This window comes from Rattus norvegicus, chromosome 9 (assembly GCF_021556685.1).
Source record: "Rattus norvegicus strain SHRSP/BbbUtx chromosome 9, alternate assembly SHRSP_T2T, whole genome shotgun sequence".
NCBI lineage: Eukaryota > Metazoa > Chordata > Mammalia > Rodentia > Muridae > Rattus > Rattus norvegicus.
Window position 1 is genome coordinate 7818110 of NC_141542.1, and position 18986 is coordinate 7837095.

Genomic DNA, 18986 nt, shown 5'->3' on the forward strand with positions numbered 1-18986 from the left:
TCTTAACCACCAAGCCATCTCTCCAGCCTGATAAAAAAGATTTTAAATGTCATTCTTTTCGTGTTTGTTTGCAATCTTTCTTCTTGAGAACACTGTGATGGAATGTCCAAATGGTAATTAGTGGCGGTTGGTAGAAGGAGCCATATGTGTGATGCTGCCATATGTGTGAGGGGCTGGCAACAAGGTGCAGACCCAAGACCGTGGCCCCATGCCCTGAGGCTCGCCTGCTGGATGTGGGCTCTCAGCCCCATCAAGATGCCTTCAGGCAAGGACAGCAGGTGGTGGCTTGTGCCCTGCTGAGCCGGCCTAGGAGAGTGGCAACCACAATCGCCATGCCCAAGCCTCCAGCCTGGGTCAGCTGGAAGCTCCGGAGGTGATGGCCGCGGGTTGGTCACCATGGGCCTGGGGGCCGGAAGAAGCCGCCCCGGCCTCCGCCGAGCCCTGAGAGGGGACTGATGGGCCTGTGCGGAGCCGGGAGCTCCGCACCACGCGCCTCCCTGTGTCGCGCCTCCCGTGTTGCCTGCACCCCGGAGTGGGCACACGTGTCCTTCCCACCCCGCCGCTCGACCGCGCCCGAGCCGGGCCTCAGGGCACGCGGAGCTCCTGGGTGAGCGCGGGGCCTGAGGAGGCGGGGCGCTCGCGTTATATTTGGCGCCCGCAGCAGCGCGTGTGCCTGGGCGAGTTTTCCTTCCGCAGGTGCCCGCAGCCGGGGCGCCGCCGCCCAAGCTGACTCCTCTCTCTCCCTCTCCGACCCCGGCAGGGCCCAGAGGTGAATCTGCCTGCACGATGTCCTCCTTCTTGGAGACGAGCTCTTCGCAGGCGCCAGGTCGCGAACAAAAAGAGAAAAGAAAAAAAAAGAAAAGAAAAATAGGAAGAAGCTGACAGAGAAGGGGGCGGTAACGGCGTTGGGGGTCACCTCGGCCACGGGAGGGCGCGCTAAGACAGTGACGGGGTTTCCAACGGCGACTCCACCCTGCAGTTTCCAGGGAAGAAGCCGAGGCTAGTCCTGCCAGGGGACCTGGAGGCCTGGCGCCTGCGCGGACCCCTGGCCCGACCTCCGGTCTGCTCCCCAGGGACAGCAAGCCGCAAGCAGGGCGGGCTGCACCTTAAGAGCAGCATCATCAAGGTAGGTAGGAGACCCGCGTCCCTCCTTAGGCTCCTTCTGGGCCCCCCACCCCCGCCCTGGGAAAGCAGTGGCAAAGGAGGCAATGCAAAGTGAGCCCATTGGGTAGGGGAAGGGAGGGTTCAGGGATGTATGGAGAGCTGAAACAGGGATTGGAAAGCCTATGGCATTGGGAAAGAGTGGAGAGGTGCTTTGGAGTGTGCATGACAGCTGTGCTCTGACATCCCCAGAGCAACTTGGGGCTGTCACACCTCTCCAGATGACTTGGAATTAAATGGCCTGTACCTGCCAGGGCAGGACAGGCTTTTCAGAGGCAGGTTAGCCTGGTGGCACACTCCCTGTAATGTTTCTATTGTATATTAAAGGACAGGGATCATGGGAAAATATTTCCTTAAAACCTCAAGCAATGAATTATTATTTAATAGATTTCTTCTGATCTACTTTGTAATTGGTTGCCCCTTGCAAGAGATTGTATTTGGAGGATGTAAAATACCCTCCTTCCATTACTCGGAGAAAGGGAACATAAACAGAGATTTCCTCTTTTTTAGCCTCCAAAGCTCTGAGAGATTACAGTTCTGCATAATTTAATTCTTTCCTGCCTGCTATGAGCAGGCCTCCAGATCAGCAAGTTCCTTTGGAATGGTTTTGCTTGTTTTTGTTTATTTTCCATGGTGCTGATTAGAAAGCCACGAATTGTTTTGTGAATTTTAAATTTCAAGAGGTGACACCCAGAGTTTATGGTGGTTTCCTTCAAACATTGCAGTGTAGTTGCAGCATAAAAAAAATACTTCTTGTGACAAGAAGTGGAAAAAGAAAGTTGATGAGCTAAGAAAAGTAGAGCCTTGAGCCAGATCAACCATTTGGCTTCCTCAAATATGGAGCAAGCATGGAATGTGGTTTTTTCAGAATCGATGGGGTTTTTAGGATAGGGCAGTGAATGCTGTCTGGGGCTAACCCGTCCCTTTTGTGGCTGACAACCCTTAGGAGACAGGTCAGAATGTGCCAACAGCACAGAGTTGGCACTGGTGGTGTTTGAACTCAGAAGTGCTCAGGAACTGTGAAAGTTTCTCTGTTATCACCCTGAAGCCATCTAGTGAAATAGACCACTGTGATGCTGTGTAAGAGGCCATTGTGAGGGCTGGAGAGAGGGCTCAGTGGGTAAGAGCACAAAGTGTTCTTCCAGAGGTCCTGAGTTCAAATGCCAGCAACCACGTGGTGGCTCACAACCATCTGTAATGAGTACTGATGCCCTCTTCTGTTGTGTCTGAAGACAGATGCATTATCTTACATATAAATAAATAAATCTTACAAAAGATTGTCATCTACTGCAGTTTCTATGTGGAGAGGGCACAGTTGAAGGGCTTAAAGATCAAGTACATTGTCTGTCTTTAAAGATCAAGTGTATCACCTAACTTTTAAACAAAGAAATGTTGTGTCTTTTTTGCTGCTTCTGTACCTTTTAATGATGTATCTTTTCTCCTATTACGTCATCTTTCCATGATAGTTGTTTTCAAGTGTATATGATCATTGATCCTATTTGCAGAGCTATTCAATATTTCTGTTTTCATTGGTTAAATATTTGTGGTGATCAAACCCCAGCACCGAAAAAAAATATTTGTGGTGAATTTGCATTGTGATATCAGTAAAATGCCATAGGAAATTTTAGAGAATATACCGGTTTGGGTAATTGTAATAACCTTTCCCCTCAAGTGGTGGCCTGTTTACACATTAAAAAGACTGGAATGTATTACCATTCTTAGCAGGATTGATAGGGAAGCACAATGGACAGCAACAGTGTTGTTCCCTTTGACAGTTTTGAGAGCCAAGAATGAAGTGTGAGTTGCCTATTTGTGTCTTACAAAATCAAGGCTTAGTGTCATTACTGTAGGAGCCCATGGAAAAAATGATGAGTTTTTCAGAAATCACCAGTTAAAGAAATGGTGGTATTGCTTATATTTAACTCTGAGTTTCAAAATTATGTTTCATTATTCTTTATTCCTTAATGAAGCTTTTTATTAAGTTTTTTATTCACCATTACACCCTTAGATTCACAGTGCTAGGATCGTAGTAGGTGCTCAATAAATCACTGACCATCGGGGAGGAGGAATGATAAGAAAGTATGTATTTTCTGTAAGTTCTGTTACTTTCAGGAACAGGGGGTTTTAGGCTTACCAGTTATAGAAACAGGCAGAGCAGTACCAAATTCCTTCTATGAAGCCACAATTACTCTTATACCTAAACCACACAAAGATACAACAAAGATAGAGTAATTCAGACCTATTTGATTTATGAATATTGATGCAAAAATGCTCAATAGAATTCTTGCAAACTGAATCCAAGAACACATCCAAACAATCATCCATCATGATCAAGTAGGATTCATGGCAAGGATGCAGGGATGGTTTAATATACAGAAATCCATCAACGAAATTCACCATATAAACAAACTCAAAGGAAAAAAAACACATGATCACTTTATTAGATGCTGAGAAATCATTTGACAAAATTCAATACCCTTTCATTAATAAAGTCCTGGAAATATCAGGAATTCAAGGCCCATATCTAAATATAAGAAAATGCAAAATACATCAAACCAGTAGCTAACATCAAACTAAACTGAGAAAATTGAAGGAATCCCACTAAAATCAGGGACTAGACAAGGCTGCCCACTCTTTCCCTACTTTTTCAATATGGTCCTTAAGGTCCTAGCCATAGCAATCAAACAATGAAAGTAGGTCAAAGGGATAAAAATTGGAAGGCATGAAGTCAAAATACTAATATTTGAAGATGATATGATAGTCTACTTAAGCAACACCAAAATTCCACCAGAGAACTACTTAACCTGATCAACAACTTCAGCAAACTGGCCGAGTATAAAATTAACTCAAACAATTCAGTAGCCTTCCTCTACTCAAAGGGTAAACAGGCTGAGAAAGAAATTAAGGAAATGACACCCTTCACAACAGTCCCAAATAATATAAAATAACTTGCTGTTACTTGAACCAAGCAAGTAAAAAATCTGTATGACAAGAACTTCAAATCTCTGAAGAAATTGAAGAAGATCTCAGAAGATGGAAAGATCTCCCATGCTCATAGATTGGCAGGATGAATATGGTAAAAAATGGCCATTTTGCAAAAAGCAATCTACAGATTCAATGCCACCACCATCAGTATTCCCACTCAATTCTTTATAAAGGTAGAAAGTGCAATTCGCCGTCATTTGGTATAACATAAAACACAGGATAGCAAAAACTATACTCAACAATAAAAGACCTTCTGGGGGAATCACCATCTCTGACCTCAAGCCGTATTACAGAGCAATAGTTTGTATGGTATTGTCATACAGACAGGCAGATCAGTGGAACATAATTGAAGACACAGAAATGAACACACACCCCTATGGTCATTTGATCTTTGACAAAGGAGTTAAAACATCCAATGGAAGAAAGATAGCAGTTTTAACAAATAGTTCAACTGGAGGTCAACAGGTAGAAGCATGCAAGTTGACCCATTCTTATTACCCTGGACAAAGCTTAAGTCCAAGTGGATCAAGGGCCTCCACATCAAACCAGATACACTAAAATTAATAGAAAAAAAGTAGGGAAGAGTCTCAAAGACATGAGCACCAAGGAAAATTTCCTAAACAAAATACCAATGGTTTATGCTTTAAGATCAAGAATCGACAAATGGGGGAACCTCATAAAACTGAAAAGCTTCTGTAAGGCAAAGGACAGTGTCATTCGGACAAAAAGGCAACCAACAGATTGGGAAAAAATCTTTACCAATCCTGCATCTGATAGAGGGCTAATATCCAAAGTATACACAAAACACAAGAAGTTAGAGTACAGAGAGCCCAACAACCCTGTTAGTAAATAGGGTTCGGAGCTGAAGAGAACATTCTCAGCTGAGGAATATCGAATGGCTGAAAAGCACCTAAAGAAAAACTCAACATCCTTAGTCATCAGGGAAATGCAAATCAAAACAAAGCTTAGAATCCACCTCACACCAGTCAGGATGGCTAAGTTCAAAAGCTCACGTGACAACAAATGCTGGCGAGGATGTGGAGAAAGAGGAACACTCCTCCATTGTTGCTGGGATGGCAAACTGGTACAAGCACTCTGGAAATCAGTCTGAAGGTTCCTCAGAAAATTGGACATTGCACTACCGGAGCACACAGCTATACCTGTCCTGGGCATATACCCAAAAGATGCTCCAACATACAACAAACACACATGCTCCACTAAGTTCATAGCAGCCTTATTCATAATAGCCAGAAGCTGGAATGAATCTAGATGCCCTTCAACAGAGGAATGGATTCAAAAAATGTGGTACATCTACACAATGGAGTACCACTCAGCTATCAAAAACAATGACTAAGTTCAATTCATAGGCAAATGGAAAGAACTGGAAAATATCATCCACAGTGAGGTAATCCAATCACAGAAAAACACACTTGGTATGCTCTTGGGAGCGATGGCCTTGAAGCCCTCCATTATTGATGTTATTATTATGGTTAACATTAAGTATGACTGGGTTCATGGAAAATCCCCAGCCAGCTGCAGAAGACTAATACAAAAGTGGTGGTCAAGATGAATAATCATATGATAACGTGTGACGTTAAGATACCTAATGTCATGACCTGTAACCTTTCTGAAAAACCAACATCCTGCTGACTAATAGATATTACAAACCTGTGACCTTTCTGACAACCTGTCAACATCAGCCGAATCCCTGACCACATTAATATTGTGTCCTTGGCGTGGGTAAATGTTTCTTACTTCTCTCCTCTCTCTGTGACCCATTTTATGGTACAAATTCAGCCTTGGGGAAAAACAAAATTGTCACCTTGACCAGACTCTTGTCTTGGAGTCCTTCTTCACATCTCTTGTCCCCCATTCTCTTCCAGGTACTCAGCACCCCTCTTTGACAGTATGCACTCATTGATAAGTGGATATTGACCAAAACGTCGAATTACCCAAGATGCAATCTACAGATCTCAGGAAACTCAAGGAGAAGGATGACCAAAGTGCAGATGCTCCCACTCCTTCTTAAAATGGGGAACAAAAATATCCATAGGAGGGGATATGGAGGCCAAATCTAAAGCAGAGACTGACGAACAGCCATTCAGAGTCTGCCCCACATGTGGCCCATATATATACAGCCACCAATACTAGGTAAGATTGATGAAGCTAAAAAGTGCTTACTGTAAGGGACCGGATATACATCTCCCCTGAGAGACACATCCAGAGCATGTCAAATAAAGAGGTCAGTGCTGACAGTAAACTACTGAACTGAGAACAGGACGCCCTTTATGGGAATTAGAGGAAGGATTCAAAGAGCTGAAGGGCTTGTAACCCCATAAGAACAGCAATGCCATCCAAATAAACCACTAGCAAAAGACTATACATGGATTGATCCAGGGGTCAAACTGCATATGTAGGAGAGAATAGCCTTGTTGGGGCACCTGTGGAAGGGGAAGCCCTTGTTCTTAACAAGGTGGGACCCTCAGTGAAGGGGAATGTCCAGGAAGGGGTTTCTAAGTGCCGTGGATTGGGGGACCATACATATGGGAGAGGGCACGGCAGGGTGGCTTATGGAACAAAAGCTAGGAAAGGGAATAACGTTTGAATAAAAAATACATATCTATTAAAAAAACTAAAATTTTAAAAAATGATAATACTTAGATAATAAAAAAAAGAAAATGTGAATAAGAAAGAAATTTTAGGATTTGGAAAAAGATGAATGCCAGGTATTTGAAAAACTGTGTGACCATGGTAAATACTTTAATATACGTGAGAAATTTTTTACATGTTACTGAACTGCATCTTTTTTTTTAAATAGTGAATGGAAATACAGTCCCTTCCTGGGTGTGAATCTAGGGATCCAGATGTAGTGGAATTCATTATTTGTTGAGTCCTGAACCTTTGAGCCTGCTTCTAACACAGCTTATGCCAAGGAAACTAGGCCAAGGTGATATCTAAGCCATTGACCAAACTATCTGGACTAACAATTACATGTGAAATTCCACCTTGTAAATGTCAGGAGAGGAATAAAAGATACCTTTAAGGATTTAAAAAAGATGAAATGTACCCAAAAAAATCCAATAAAAAAGTTTAAAATAGGGGTTGGGGATTTAGCTCAGCGGTAGAGCGCTTTCCTAGCGAGCGCAAGGCCCTGGGTTCGGTCCCCAGCTCCGGAAAAAAAAGAAAAAAAAAAAGAAAGAAAAAAAAGAAAAAGGAAAAAAAAGGTTTAAAATAAAAATAATTTAGGAAATACAAAATGCTGGGGTGCCGCTCCACAATCACGATGTGTTTCTTCTGTGATAGCTTATAGGTTAATTTACTTCTCTATGACTGTTTTCTTATTTGAAAGTAAGAAATGGCATCATCTGTGGAGTGGATGGTGAGAACAAAAGCTTTGCCTAACTTGAATAATTGATCCCTCCCGAGCATGTGCTTAACATTCTAAGCACAGGGAAATTTCCTGAGGGGATTAAAAAACAAAATCCAAACATAAAACAGGAACAACAACGATTTAAAAACATTCTGCATGCTGGGTATGAAGGCATGTTACATCTTTAATCAGCTTTGTAGGTATTTCTAATAAACACACAAAGAAACAAAAATCCCATCACAGTCCTAGCAGTTGCGAGAGAGCTGTGAGGTAGTGCGTGCTGCTTCTTTCCCCAGATACCCCTGGGCCTCAGGCCTGCATCCAGTGAGCTGAACCAAGAGCAGCCAGGTTGAAATTCCTGCTGCCATGGCAGGATTCTGCAGGAACATTTTCCTTTGACAGCAAGGAACCTGTGTGGAGGAGACCTCTTGGTGAGTCCTCATGGACTGTACATGTCCTATTCTACAGGGAGAAGCCCTTCCAGGTCTTTGGCAAGGCCAGCCAGTTGTTCGGGGAAGTCTCTGGTCCTGTGGCAGAGGGCGAGCAATGACAGAAAGAATGGCAGCTCCACTGAGAGTAAAGGATAACCCTTCTAGGCCTGTGACCTCCTAATTAATTTATCTTTTCACTTGATGCCCTATTCACATTTTCTTACTATCATACAACTGTGAGCTTGATGAGCAGCTGGTCTCTTGTTTTCTTAATCAGTTCTTTGTTGTCACAGACGTTTTTAACTTACTCCAGCCCATGGGACTTATTCATACCTTCTGTATGCAGTAGGACCCTTGGTGGGCCTGTCATCTCAAAAATAGAAGGTTCAGTAATCCAAAAGATTGGACTCCAGTTTACCTCAGGCCAGGAAAGAAGTCAGACACCATTAGTAAAAGAGCAAGGGAAAAATTACATAGGAAAAACAAGTGCCTTAATTAGAAGAAAAGATCCTCAACTTCTAAGGGGTGCACATCTGCACTCCTCTCTTCTGAGCTTTGTAAAGTGATGTTGTATAAGTGTAGATGGTAGTAAAAGGCAGAGTTCTTCCCAGAAAGGTCATACATGATTTTCACTCTCACATCTGTGAGGTAGGGTGGCAGTATAGCACACATTCAGGTGGAATTATAACACCTAGGATAAGAAGACAGAATCCATATATCACACTGACAAATGGACTCCCTCCTGAACTTATGGACCCATTAAAATTGAGGTTCAACCTGAACTCAGGCCATTCCACTCCCTTCCCATCCTCCTGATTCTTATGTTTGGTAGGAGTAAAGGATCATGGTGCAGCCCCCAATATTCTTATGCCTAGACTTGCCTATTCAGGAAGAATGATATTGGAGAAGTGATGGCTATGTGGTTACAATGTAGTAACACAAGCTCCAAGTTGACATTTGCTCACTGACGTCCAATTTAATTGTCTTGTTATATTTGAGAAAGGGAGGATGCCCTACTTAATATATAAAAGGGAAAGAAATTTATTATTTTATATATGCCCTGTAGTTGGTCCCTATGTTCCCAAGAAAAAGGAGTTTTGATTGCAAAAAAAAAAATAGGATTATAGACCATTGATTTTGTGAAATACATGGATATGTAATTGGAAACAATGTCAGCTGTCAAGGACTGCACACTAATCAACTATTTCTCGGTTTTATATATTCAGAGGTATAGAAGAAACATATTGGCCTCCACAAAAAGGGAAAAGCTTAGGAATCGAAATGTGTGTCACATGCATTGCCACGGATAGTAGATTTACTTTTAAGAAAAAACTGCCCCCTCCTTGGCCCCGAGAGATTTGGGTGCTAAGAAAAATCTGTTCTCGAATTCAGGGTTGTAAGCAACTCTCCCCAGCAAAAGCAATGATGACTTCTAATGAAGCAGAGAGAAACATCTAGCTTTGAAATAGAGGTTGCCAAATGGTAATCCCAGTAACACATGGGAGACTGGAGGAAAGGATCTCCACAGAAATTCATCACTTTGGAGAGAGTTGGTTAGTAGGTAGGCCTTAGAACTTCCCAGTGACATCATCAGTAAGCCCTTCACTGGACAATCTTTTGTATCTAAGAGATCCCTAGAATCTTCTGTGATGTCACCAGTGTTGTGGTGACACCAACTGCCTTTGGGATATTTCTTCAGTTCCCTTTGGGTTCACAAGCAGGCATGTTTCGCCAGCTGCTCAGGCTATTTCGGAAGGAAAGGGGAGATCAAGGAGAGACCACACCAGGTCAGAGGGAAGCTGACCCCCTCTCTGGTGAAACAGGAAGGAGGAAATCATTCTGGGGAAGGCTTGGTGAGTCCTAGGCAGAGTTGGGGAACATCCTCAAGGAGGTAGGTTTGAGATGTGCCTTCTAAGACTAGGCCTTACAAGCAGGAGCCTTGGGATTTCTCAAAGGCAAACCAAGAAGCAGGAGTTTCTGATCTTTAATTTGAGAGAAAGGCAGAAAGTGGTAAGCCTTCAGTGTCTTTTCTTGAAGCTTTTTAACTGTGAGTGTCAATGAATGGCAGGAGGAGGCACTGTGAGATTAACAATGTGAGCATCCATGGTTGGGAGTTGAAGCACTTCATCCTCTAGATTACTGTACGTTACATAAGTCTCTGATGGCGAGAACAAGGAAGGATGCACCCCTAGTCATGAATTGAGTGCGCAGACACTTTGGACTGGAACACAGATGATTAGAGCTTGATGGTGCTAAGCATTATGAACTCCAGGATTAACTGCACCACATCTGATATGAGATAACAATGTCCCAGGTGTTTATGTATCAGTCAGGTTATACACTCCGGGTGAGGGGTCCTGTAATAGTGAGTGTGGCACGTGTATGGCATTAGAGGTTGGGAAGAGGGACATAGCTTAAAAATCCACCTTTAAGAAAGCTTTTCTGCTCTTTCAGGGATTCACCCAGTCTCTACTATTTCCCCTTCCTCAACCTCCTTTTGGGATTCAGAATGATGTTTTCTGCCCATGGGCCATCAAATATGCAAATTCACTTGGGTTTATCTATCTACAGGATTTGGTAGGAAGGCATCATCCCAAAGTGTCATCAGTAAGCAAGAGGAGCTTCTAAAGGAACTGGAGGAACTCAAATTTGAAATCCAGAAGTGTCAATTCGAGAGGGATGAACTTTATCAAATCCTGGACCTTTATATCTATGATGATTGGGACCACAGGTAGTCATTATGCCCAGTAACCTGTTCACATTCTTGTGCTCTCTTTCTGCTAACCCGAGATTTCCTCATAGCTCGAGAGAGTTTCACCTCTCATCCTGGATTTTAAGGAGCCTTGGCAGGCATTACCTTGTGAGATAAGCTAGGTGCTGTGTGTGTTTAGGGTTAACCTGTTTTGTAGTTGAACCTGAGGTGGTTTGAGAGGCATTGGTTCTGTCAGCAGCTAGAAGGACCTGGTCACACTTGCTGCAACTGTGTGTGTGAATGAAATGCCTGCACGTCATCACTCTTTCCTCCGAATTTGTTCATTATACACTGATTCTATGGCACCTCCATGGATGTAGTTGGCATTCTAAATGTGTTTGGATATGGGTTGGTATGTATATATGTGGATGTATTTGTTGGTGTTTTAATCAGGATCAGGACGTCTGGGACCTTTGATGGGGTCTGAGGATTTGTTTGACCAACAGTTTGCAGGTCATGATAGTGATGAGTACGTGGAGGCCCACATTGATCAACAGAGCACTTTGCTCCTTCTGTATACCTTGGTGGCACCCAGGACTCTCCTGAGGGGAGGAGGTGCTATAAATTCTCTTCCCTGTCAAACTTAGTTATGCCCTCTGAGAATTCATGTAACCATAGAAACCAAGGATTGAGTATACCTGCTTTCAAAACAAGAGAAATGTCATCACAGCTTTCTCTTGGGCCCAAAGCTGTGGCACAGACTGGAGGAATCTTCTTCCTGAACTAGTCAATTCCATCATGCTCACCTGGCCAGCTCTTGAAGGTCAGGTCCCTCCAATTGGTACCGTGACTCTGTTCTCCTGTGCCCAGGATAATAAGTTTAATCAGTACAACTACTTCAAAGGAGCAAGTATGTGCTATATACTGGGTTTAAGTAATTGAGAGAACAGTCTGTTTTCACCTAATCTTTTTTACCTGCTTTGATCGTTAGTTTTTTATTTTTTTAACTATCGAGTGATGGTTTATTGTGACCTAGAAAGGGTCACTGTGGGAATAAATTCTTGACAGTTGTTATTCCAAACAGGCAGCTCTCAGGCTCTGCCCCCTCCTATATAGTAAGTCTTTGCAGAACCATATCTCCCCAGGCTTTTAAGGAGTCCTTACTTCAAAACAAAATTTGCTTATTTACATGGAAATATTTTCTGTGGATTGAGTCTCACTTTTGGGTTTTGGTCTGGTTTTTGACTTTGCCACTTTCTTCCCTTCCACCATTCCTTGAATTTGAACTTTTTTATTATATATTTTTTATTTACATTTCTCCTAATTCTGAAATCGTGAGTTCAAAACATTATTTGTTCCTTTGGCCATGACCTAACCCAGGCTGGATGTCGAATTGCCAATACTTCAATACGAACATGAGATGAGAATGATGGCTATGCAAATGATGACCAACTCAATAAGTGATGCCATGGAGAGGTACAAGGAGCTCATACAAGTGAACAGTTCTTACCGGTGAGTCGCTGACAGAGATGAGAACCCAGCACTAGGCAGGGAATGCTTCTGTCCTGTATGACTTTGAACCAAAGTCAGGGCTCTGGTTCCATGGTGTCTGACTCTTAATAAGAAGCCTGCCTCCTGGCAAGGGTCTTAGATTTGTAGCTCTTGGACTCAGTTGTCGTACATGTGAAGGGTGTAGAAGACCCTCCAATTGTTATTTTCCCCATTAAGGATCCTCTAGATAGAAAAGGTTTGCACCATGATGGGAATATCAATCAACTCTGAATCTCTAGGACTCTGACAGGAGTTTTAAAGATCTGTGATCCATGAGAAACACATGGAAAGACTGTATAGCTATTGGGTCTTCTATCCTCCCTCAGAGGGGATTTGACCTCTACTTGCAGATGGTTTCAGCATACTATGGACATATGAGCTCCCTTATGGACCATCTCTTCTTCCTTGATTTATATAAACCGTCTTAGTGTCAGGATTTTCAGAAGTACTTTGATTCATGTGGAATGTGGATTCTGGATTTTACCTCCTCTAATTGGTGCTAACCTGCATAGTGTGGCTCTATTCTGGGGATTTCTGAGGATGAGGACCCTTGAAGGGATGATTGTACTTGCAGGAGTGACAGGCAAATAGAAGCTGGCTGGGATTTACCATTTTTTGTTTGTGGTTCAGCGTCAGGCACTCCCAGCTCCTGCGTGAACAAGCTCAATTGAAGAACAATATACAGATTTTGCTGAATGAGAAGAGAGAACTGCTGGTGGAGCAGACTGAACGGCCAGCATCTTCTGTGGAGACAAAGGGGTTCTGTGAAGAGGCCGAAATGAACATCTGTGACCCCAGTGCCAAGCAACAGCAGGTAGGGTTAGGGCTCAGGGTCAGGTTGTCCTCATGTCTCACCATAACCATAGACAAACCAATGTAACTGTCTATTGATGGATCTATGTCCTGACCTAGGTCTCATCCAAGTGTTCATTTATGTGATGGTTTACAAGGCTTTCTGTGGAAATAGCCCCTCTTCAAGAAACTGCATGTTTGGAAAGCAAATGCTCCTGCTCTTCGAGAATCTGCAGTTTATTAAGGGAGATAGGTTGATCACACAGCACAGCACTACATGCCATATGTGTGGAGGGTGCTATGTGGGAGCCCCTCTTTAGACTAGAGCAGGGCTTTGAGGGATGAAGCAAAAGCCCAGAGCCCATTTTCTTTACAGGGGTCCTGTGAGATTCCAGGAACTAAATAGTTTAGAAGGAGGAGAGCCTGGTGGAAATGCCAAAGAAATGGTTGTCATTGTCATCTTTTGGTGTATTTTTTCTTTCTCCCCCATTTTCCCTGTATATCAAGACCATCTCTTCATGCTTCCTAAATCATGGGTACCTGACAGAGCCTGAGGAGCAGCATGTTAGTCCTGTTTTGTTCGAGTGTTGCTGGAGAGTTCATATCTTGACCTTATACTCTGTAGATGCTTGGAAAAGCAGGGATGTGGAAAGGTGTTCTCAAAACCTGACAATTGGCATGAGAGATTTGAGACTTCAAGAACAGAGTTATCTACCCCCATTCTCATCAAGAAGAGTGCTATCTAGGCCTTTTTGTTCCTCTCGGGAAAAATGGCTGAGTAGTGATTCTCTCTTAAAATACTTCCTTTGAATATCTATATTATGTTGTTCCTCCAGTACGATGGGATCTTCATTGTTTTCTGCCGACTTGCGATTTTTGGGGTATGTGTGTGTGTGTGTGTGTGTGTGTGTGTGTGTGTGTGTATGTATGTGTCTGTTTGTGCTTGTTTGTGTGTGTGTCTGTATGTGTGTGTGATAGAGTATGTGTGATTGAGTGGGTGTATGTGTGTGTGAGTGTGTGTATGTGTGTGTGACTGTGTGTGAGTGTGTGTGTGAGTGTTTATATGTGACTCTGTGTGTGTGTGAGTGTGTGTGTGTGTGTGTGTGTGTGTGTGTGTGTTTGTGTGTACCAGCTGTGGCTCAGCATGTTTATGCTCATGTTGTGGGTTTAATTCTGGATGATTTTTCAAGTGTTTCTAGTATGGGTTCTTTTGTGTCTGTGTGTGTATGTGTGTGTGTGTGTATGTATGTGTGTGTGTGTGTTTCCCTGTGCATAATTGCACAGGTGAGTCTCTATTGCCATGTTTCATGAGAAAAAGAATCTAAGAGTTCACTTTGCCTCCATGAATATCAAATATAGCATACCAATCACTTGGAATCTCCACCTACCTCTGTACAGCAAAAGAACCCAAAACACGTGTAAAGTTAGATTTTCAAGTGATTAGGGAAAAATGACTGGTCTGCATGGAAATCCTTTGGAGCACATCAAAGGAATGGAGTACATGGAGGTAAGGGGGGGCTGCTTTATAAAATCCATTGATTTATGATCCTTCTCTGTTCTTTGTGAATTGTCAAAGCCCACTGGAAGGTTGTGTCACTCACTGTGTCTTCTCCAAGGTTGCTTTCCACATTGCCTGCTACCATTTCTTTCCAGCTACCTTGGCACACTACAGCTTCCCCTGGGAGTTTGGCTTGGATTTTATTCATTGAGAATTTGAGTTGCTTGGAGTTGTATCGTCATCCAGCAAAAGCCCCATAGCTATGCTGTGGTGCAAGAATAGGGCAGTTTCAGGAGCCCCTTTGGTGCACAGATAATCTAAAGCCCTCCTATATGCTATCTGTGTAGCATTCTGCAAGTGCTGTCAATCAACATCATTATCTCTCAGTTAATTTCAGCCTCAATGGAGTCAGGAGAAATGATGAAATTCAGACGGGTCTGTTAGTGGACGATCAGAAAGGCCTGTGAGAAGCCATGTTCTTTAAGTGGAACAGAAGTTTTAGTTGACCCAGAGATCCCAGAGAAAAGAATAGGTGTCCAACTAGAGCAACTAGAGCACATCTGGGTTGTAGTGGTCCAAGGATGGAAACTGTATGAGAGGTTGGAGCCCTTCAATGGATTATGACTCAGTGTGAGATAATCCATGTATGCATTTATTTATTTACTCCAAATAACTGTGACACAATCACATTATAGGTAGAAAAATTGTTCATATGGATCCTGGTTATGGAGATTTCCTATGATTCTGGGGGCATAGCTTTGGGCATGAGGTCACTCAGGCTATGGTAAAGAGAGCTCCTATTAGAAGAAGCTGCACTCTATGGGGAAAGTCTGAAACAGTGAAAAAGAACAGGAGTCTAGTCCACCACCAACATATGATCATGTGCTGGGAAACAAGACTGCTCTACTCAGCCTTGGGAACCTGATAAGCCAGATTGGTAATAGGGAAAGAACCCTGATTCTATGTCGTTTTATGGGAGGACAGCACATCACTGAATGAGCTATCTATAGGCTATGACCACTATGTTCATAACCCACTCAACATTTGTTTTTATGCCTCCAGAGTATCCTGGGGAATCATTATATTAAGCATTAAAAGGGAAAGCAAACACTGCAATGTACTATGTTTATATTGTATAAACACAAATGGCTTGTGTGTTTGCGAGTTAGTATTAGTGTGTCTGTGTGTCTGTGTGTGTGTTTGTGTGTGCACACATGCATGCATGCTTCCATTGACAGTACACTCATCTGATGACCAGAATAGGGAAGGATTAGAGGAAAGAATGCAGGACATTCTGAAGCAGAAAGAACCGATCAACCAGGAAAGTGGCTTGGGAGGAACATTGTAGAAGCATTCTGATATTTTTGAGATCAGGTAGGAACACAGACTGGCAGAAGCCAATTGGATTTCCTGTCCCTATATAACTATCCTTTTTGGATGGCTGACCACTGACAAGGTTTTCACCTTCAGTCTCCTAAAGAACTACCCAGAGTATTGTTCTGGTTCAGTTTATGTGAATTTTTTCCATGATACAATATGTATAATCCTCAGGATTTCTTTGTATTTTGTACTTCTTTCTTCTTGTTAACTCTCTGATAAGATCTGAGGACATTTTCTCTTCTGTTGTCCCACAAATTGCATTATAATAACCATAGTCTTACAGGGGTGCTGTTATGTATCTCCATCACAATGAACTTTACTGTTCCTTGTGTATGCTGTGAGGATTTGCATGGTGCACATTCTCAGTGATTACAGGATCTGTGCCGTGAGCATGGATTTGAAGTGAGATGGCTTCTCTGTGTATTTGCAGATTCAGTGGTTACAAATTGAACCCAGGCAGGTTCCTTCAGTGCTAACATAATCAGAACTTTCACCACAATTCTGGCCATGTTCTCCAGAAGGAATCCACATGGTATTCTAGGTTGCTCATACCATTCTTGAAATCAGATTCAGATCCAGCTACAAGTTATTATTCAACATAATAAACCTGGACCAGTGACAAAATATGCTCATTTTTCTCTTAATTCCAGTACAGTGCATAGTCCACAGTTCAAATTCTAGCAGTTTTTAAAAGCTGAGATATAAATCCAAGTCCAGGTACTCTATGACACTTGGGGATGCAGGGACTGACCTCAGCTGACAGGACATGCTGGATTGTCCAACTGAATAGAGCTGATGGTAGAGGGAGAGCTGAATTGACAACCACTCAATAAACCTTTATTCCCTTTCTCTGCTAGGTCTGAAATTCTCCAGCAGAAACTCGAACATGACACAGACCAGAACAAGATCTCCCTTGGAGAGAAGAGCTACAGGAGGAGAACAAAGTGTGCACAGCAAATACACCACTATTGCATCTCATCTGTAATGTCCATAGCAATTGTGGACTGCATTTTCCTCCTTTAGTTTAACTTCTTTGGAGTGAATAGGCCGTACTTTCACCTCGCCTCTCTCCAGCAAGTGTGCACTTTTGGAGGCACCCAGAGAAGTGCTGATGCACATCAATCAAGCGCTGCTTGTCATCCAGAAAGACTGTGCACATTTAAATTTGTACTTGTCCTGATGGGTCATCCAGAAGAGTTTCATGGAGATCAGTTCACAACATTGGAAAGACTTTGATACAAAGTCTGTAATATCATTTATACTCAGTATTGGATGGCTTTTTCCTTAATGCCTCCACTCCAACAAAATCGACCTACATCCACTCTACTTGAAAAGATTATTACCATCAGTAACTGCTTGTCTACTATGTCTCCAAGGCAAGCCACAGGCTATAAGTCTATTCTGCAAAAGGAGCAGCAAAAGAATGCTTAGTGCAATTCCTCTATTTACAGTTTGGTTGAGTTTTGATTATTTTGGTTACTTGGTTTGGAGGAATCCTATTCATTTGAAGTTTTGTTATTTATGTGTTGTTGTTTTGTTCCTTTGCTTTTCTATTTTGATAAGGATATAGACTGTATATATTGACTACCTGCATCTGGTTACTATCAAGTAAATTGGATGTATTCTGGTCAATAAAGGAGTAATCTCAAACTCTTCACTCTTAAGAACCTTCTTTATTGATCATTAGTGTCAACATCTGAAGTCCCACAGCTATCAGGGAGGGATGGATCTCTACATTCTCATGGGGACTGGGCATCAAATCACATCCCAGTCAGACTGAGATTCAAAGGCAGTTACACAGTCACTGTTCACTGTGTTCCCAACTCTGTGAATTTCAAGTTCATCATGCATATATTACCCACTGTGTATTCTTGCTGTCAAATATATAGTTGCCTCTAAATTATACTCCGTGGATGAGAGTGTTGAACAAATTAATAGGATAAACATTAATTTTTCTGTAATATCTCCCAGGACATATAAACATGGTATAAGTGAGTTTAAAGCAATCAGAAAACCTGCACCAATATCCCGGGGTGGAGAGTGCTGAACACCCAGGAATGCAGATAATCCTGAGACCACAGGACAGAAAGACACTTCTGCCCAGCTCTGCCCACATCTCTGGCCCAATATTAATCTGCATGCTGCCTCTGGAAACAGGAATAGAGGAGCAGTCAGCGGCAGGAACCTGCTTGGTCCAGTCTGGGCCCAGAACCAACCCGGGCCCTGAGCATACTTGAAGAAAACCATAGGCATACAATTCTCTGTTTCCTGATTGTGGCTTTTTTGATTTGAGCTCTCAACACCATTTTTTTTGTTGTTGAATTTTAATTGGATATTTTTCATTTTGAATTCAAATGTTATTCCTTCCTTGTTTTCCAGAATTAAGTCCGAATATCATCCCCCTCCCCTCTTCTACAAAGATATTCCCTTCACCTCCATCCACTTTCCCAGACTAGGCAAGACCAAGGGCTGCTCATTCCATTTGTGCCCAAGAAGACCATCCTCTGATACACATGCAGAAGGAGCCATGGCACAGTCCCTGTATAGTGACTGGGTTGTGGTTTAGTCTCTGGGAACTCTGCTTGGCAGGCATGGTTGTTCTTATGGGGTTGCAAGTCCCTTCAGCTCTTTCAGTCTTTTTGTAATTCCTCCAACTGAGGTCCACTTCTCAGTTCAATGGTTTGCTGCTAGCATTCGCCCCTGTATTTGACATGATCTGGCTGTGCCTCTCAGGAGACATCTATATCCAGTTCCTGTCAGCCTGCACCTCTTAGCTTCATCCACCTTATCTAGTTTGAAGGCTTTATATGTATAGGACACTCGTGTGGTAGACTCTGAATGGCCATTCCTCCAGACTCTGTTCTAAATTTGGCCTCCCTATCCCTTCAATTGGGAATCTTCTTCTCCTTTAAAGAAAGGAGTGAAGCATCAGCATTTTGGTCATCCTTCCTGAATTTCATTTGGTCTGTGAATCTTGGGGAATTTGAGCATTTGGGTTCATATCCACTCATCAACGAGTGCATACCATGTATGTATTTCAGTGATAGTGTTAACTCACTCAGGAGTATATTTTCTAATTTATTCTCTTTGTCTATGAATTTCATCAAGTCATTGTTTTTGATATCT

General features: G+C 42.6%; 1 protein-coding gene across 4 annotated transcripts; it reads left to right on the forward strand.

Annotated features, from left to right (window-relative positions):
* The first annotated feature begins 675 nt into the window (after nt 1-675).
* On the forward strand, nt 676-17510 carry LOC134480527 (uncharacterized). Of its 4 annotated transcripts, XM_087568250.1 has the most exons (7): nt 908-1126; nt 6030-6297; nt 7813-7947; nt 10519-10678; nt 12020-12151; nt 12821-13004; nt 16718-17510. In XM_087568250.1, the coding sequence occupies exons 5-7, from the start codon at nt 12060-12062 to the stop codon at nt 16721-16723; spliced, it is 282 nt and encodes a 93-aa protein (XP_087424376.1). In that variant the 5' UTR covers nt 908-1126; nt 6030-6297; nt 7813-7947; nt 10519-10678; nt 12020-12059; the 3' UTR covers nt 16724-17510. The 4 variants fall into 4 exon arrangements, with proteins under 4 accessions (XP_087424375.1, XP_087424376.1, XP_087424377.1 ...); XM_087568249.1 differs by lacking the exon at nt 7813-7947 and having other exon boundaries at nt 676-1126; XM_087568251.1 differs by lacking the exons at nt 6030-6297; nt 7813-7947 and having other exon boundaries at nt 976-1126.
* The last annotated feature ends 1476 nt before the right edge of the window (nt 17511-18986 follow it).

What these genes read in the sequence shown, in the direction of transcription:
- LOC134480527 (XM_087568252.1), top strand. Translation starts at nt 9,671, where the DNA reads ATGTTTCGCCAGCTGCTCAGGCTATTTCGGAAGGAAAGGGGAGATCAA. An exon ending in ATCATTCTGGGGAAGGCTTG is followed by an intron (nt 9,801 to 10,518) that starts GTGAGTCCTAGG and finishes ATCTATCTACAG; the next exon opens with GATTTGGTAGGAAGGCATCA. An exon ending in CAAGTGAACAGTTCTTACCG is followed by an intron (nt 12,152 to 12,820) that starts GTGAGTCGCTGA and finishes TTTGTGGTTCAG; the next exon opens with CGTCAGGCACTCCCAGCTCC.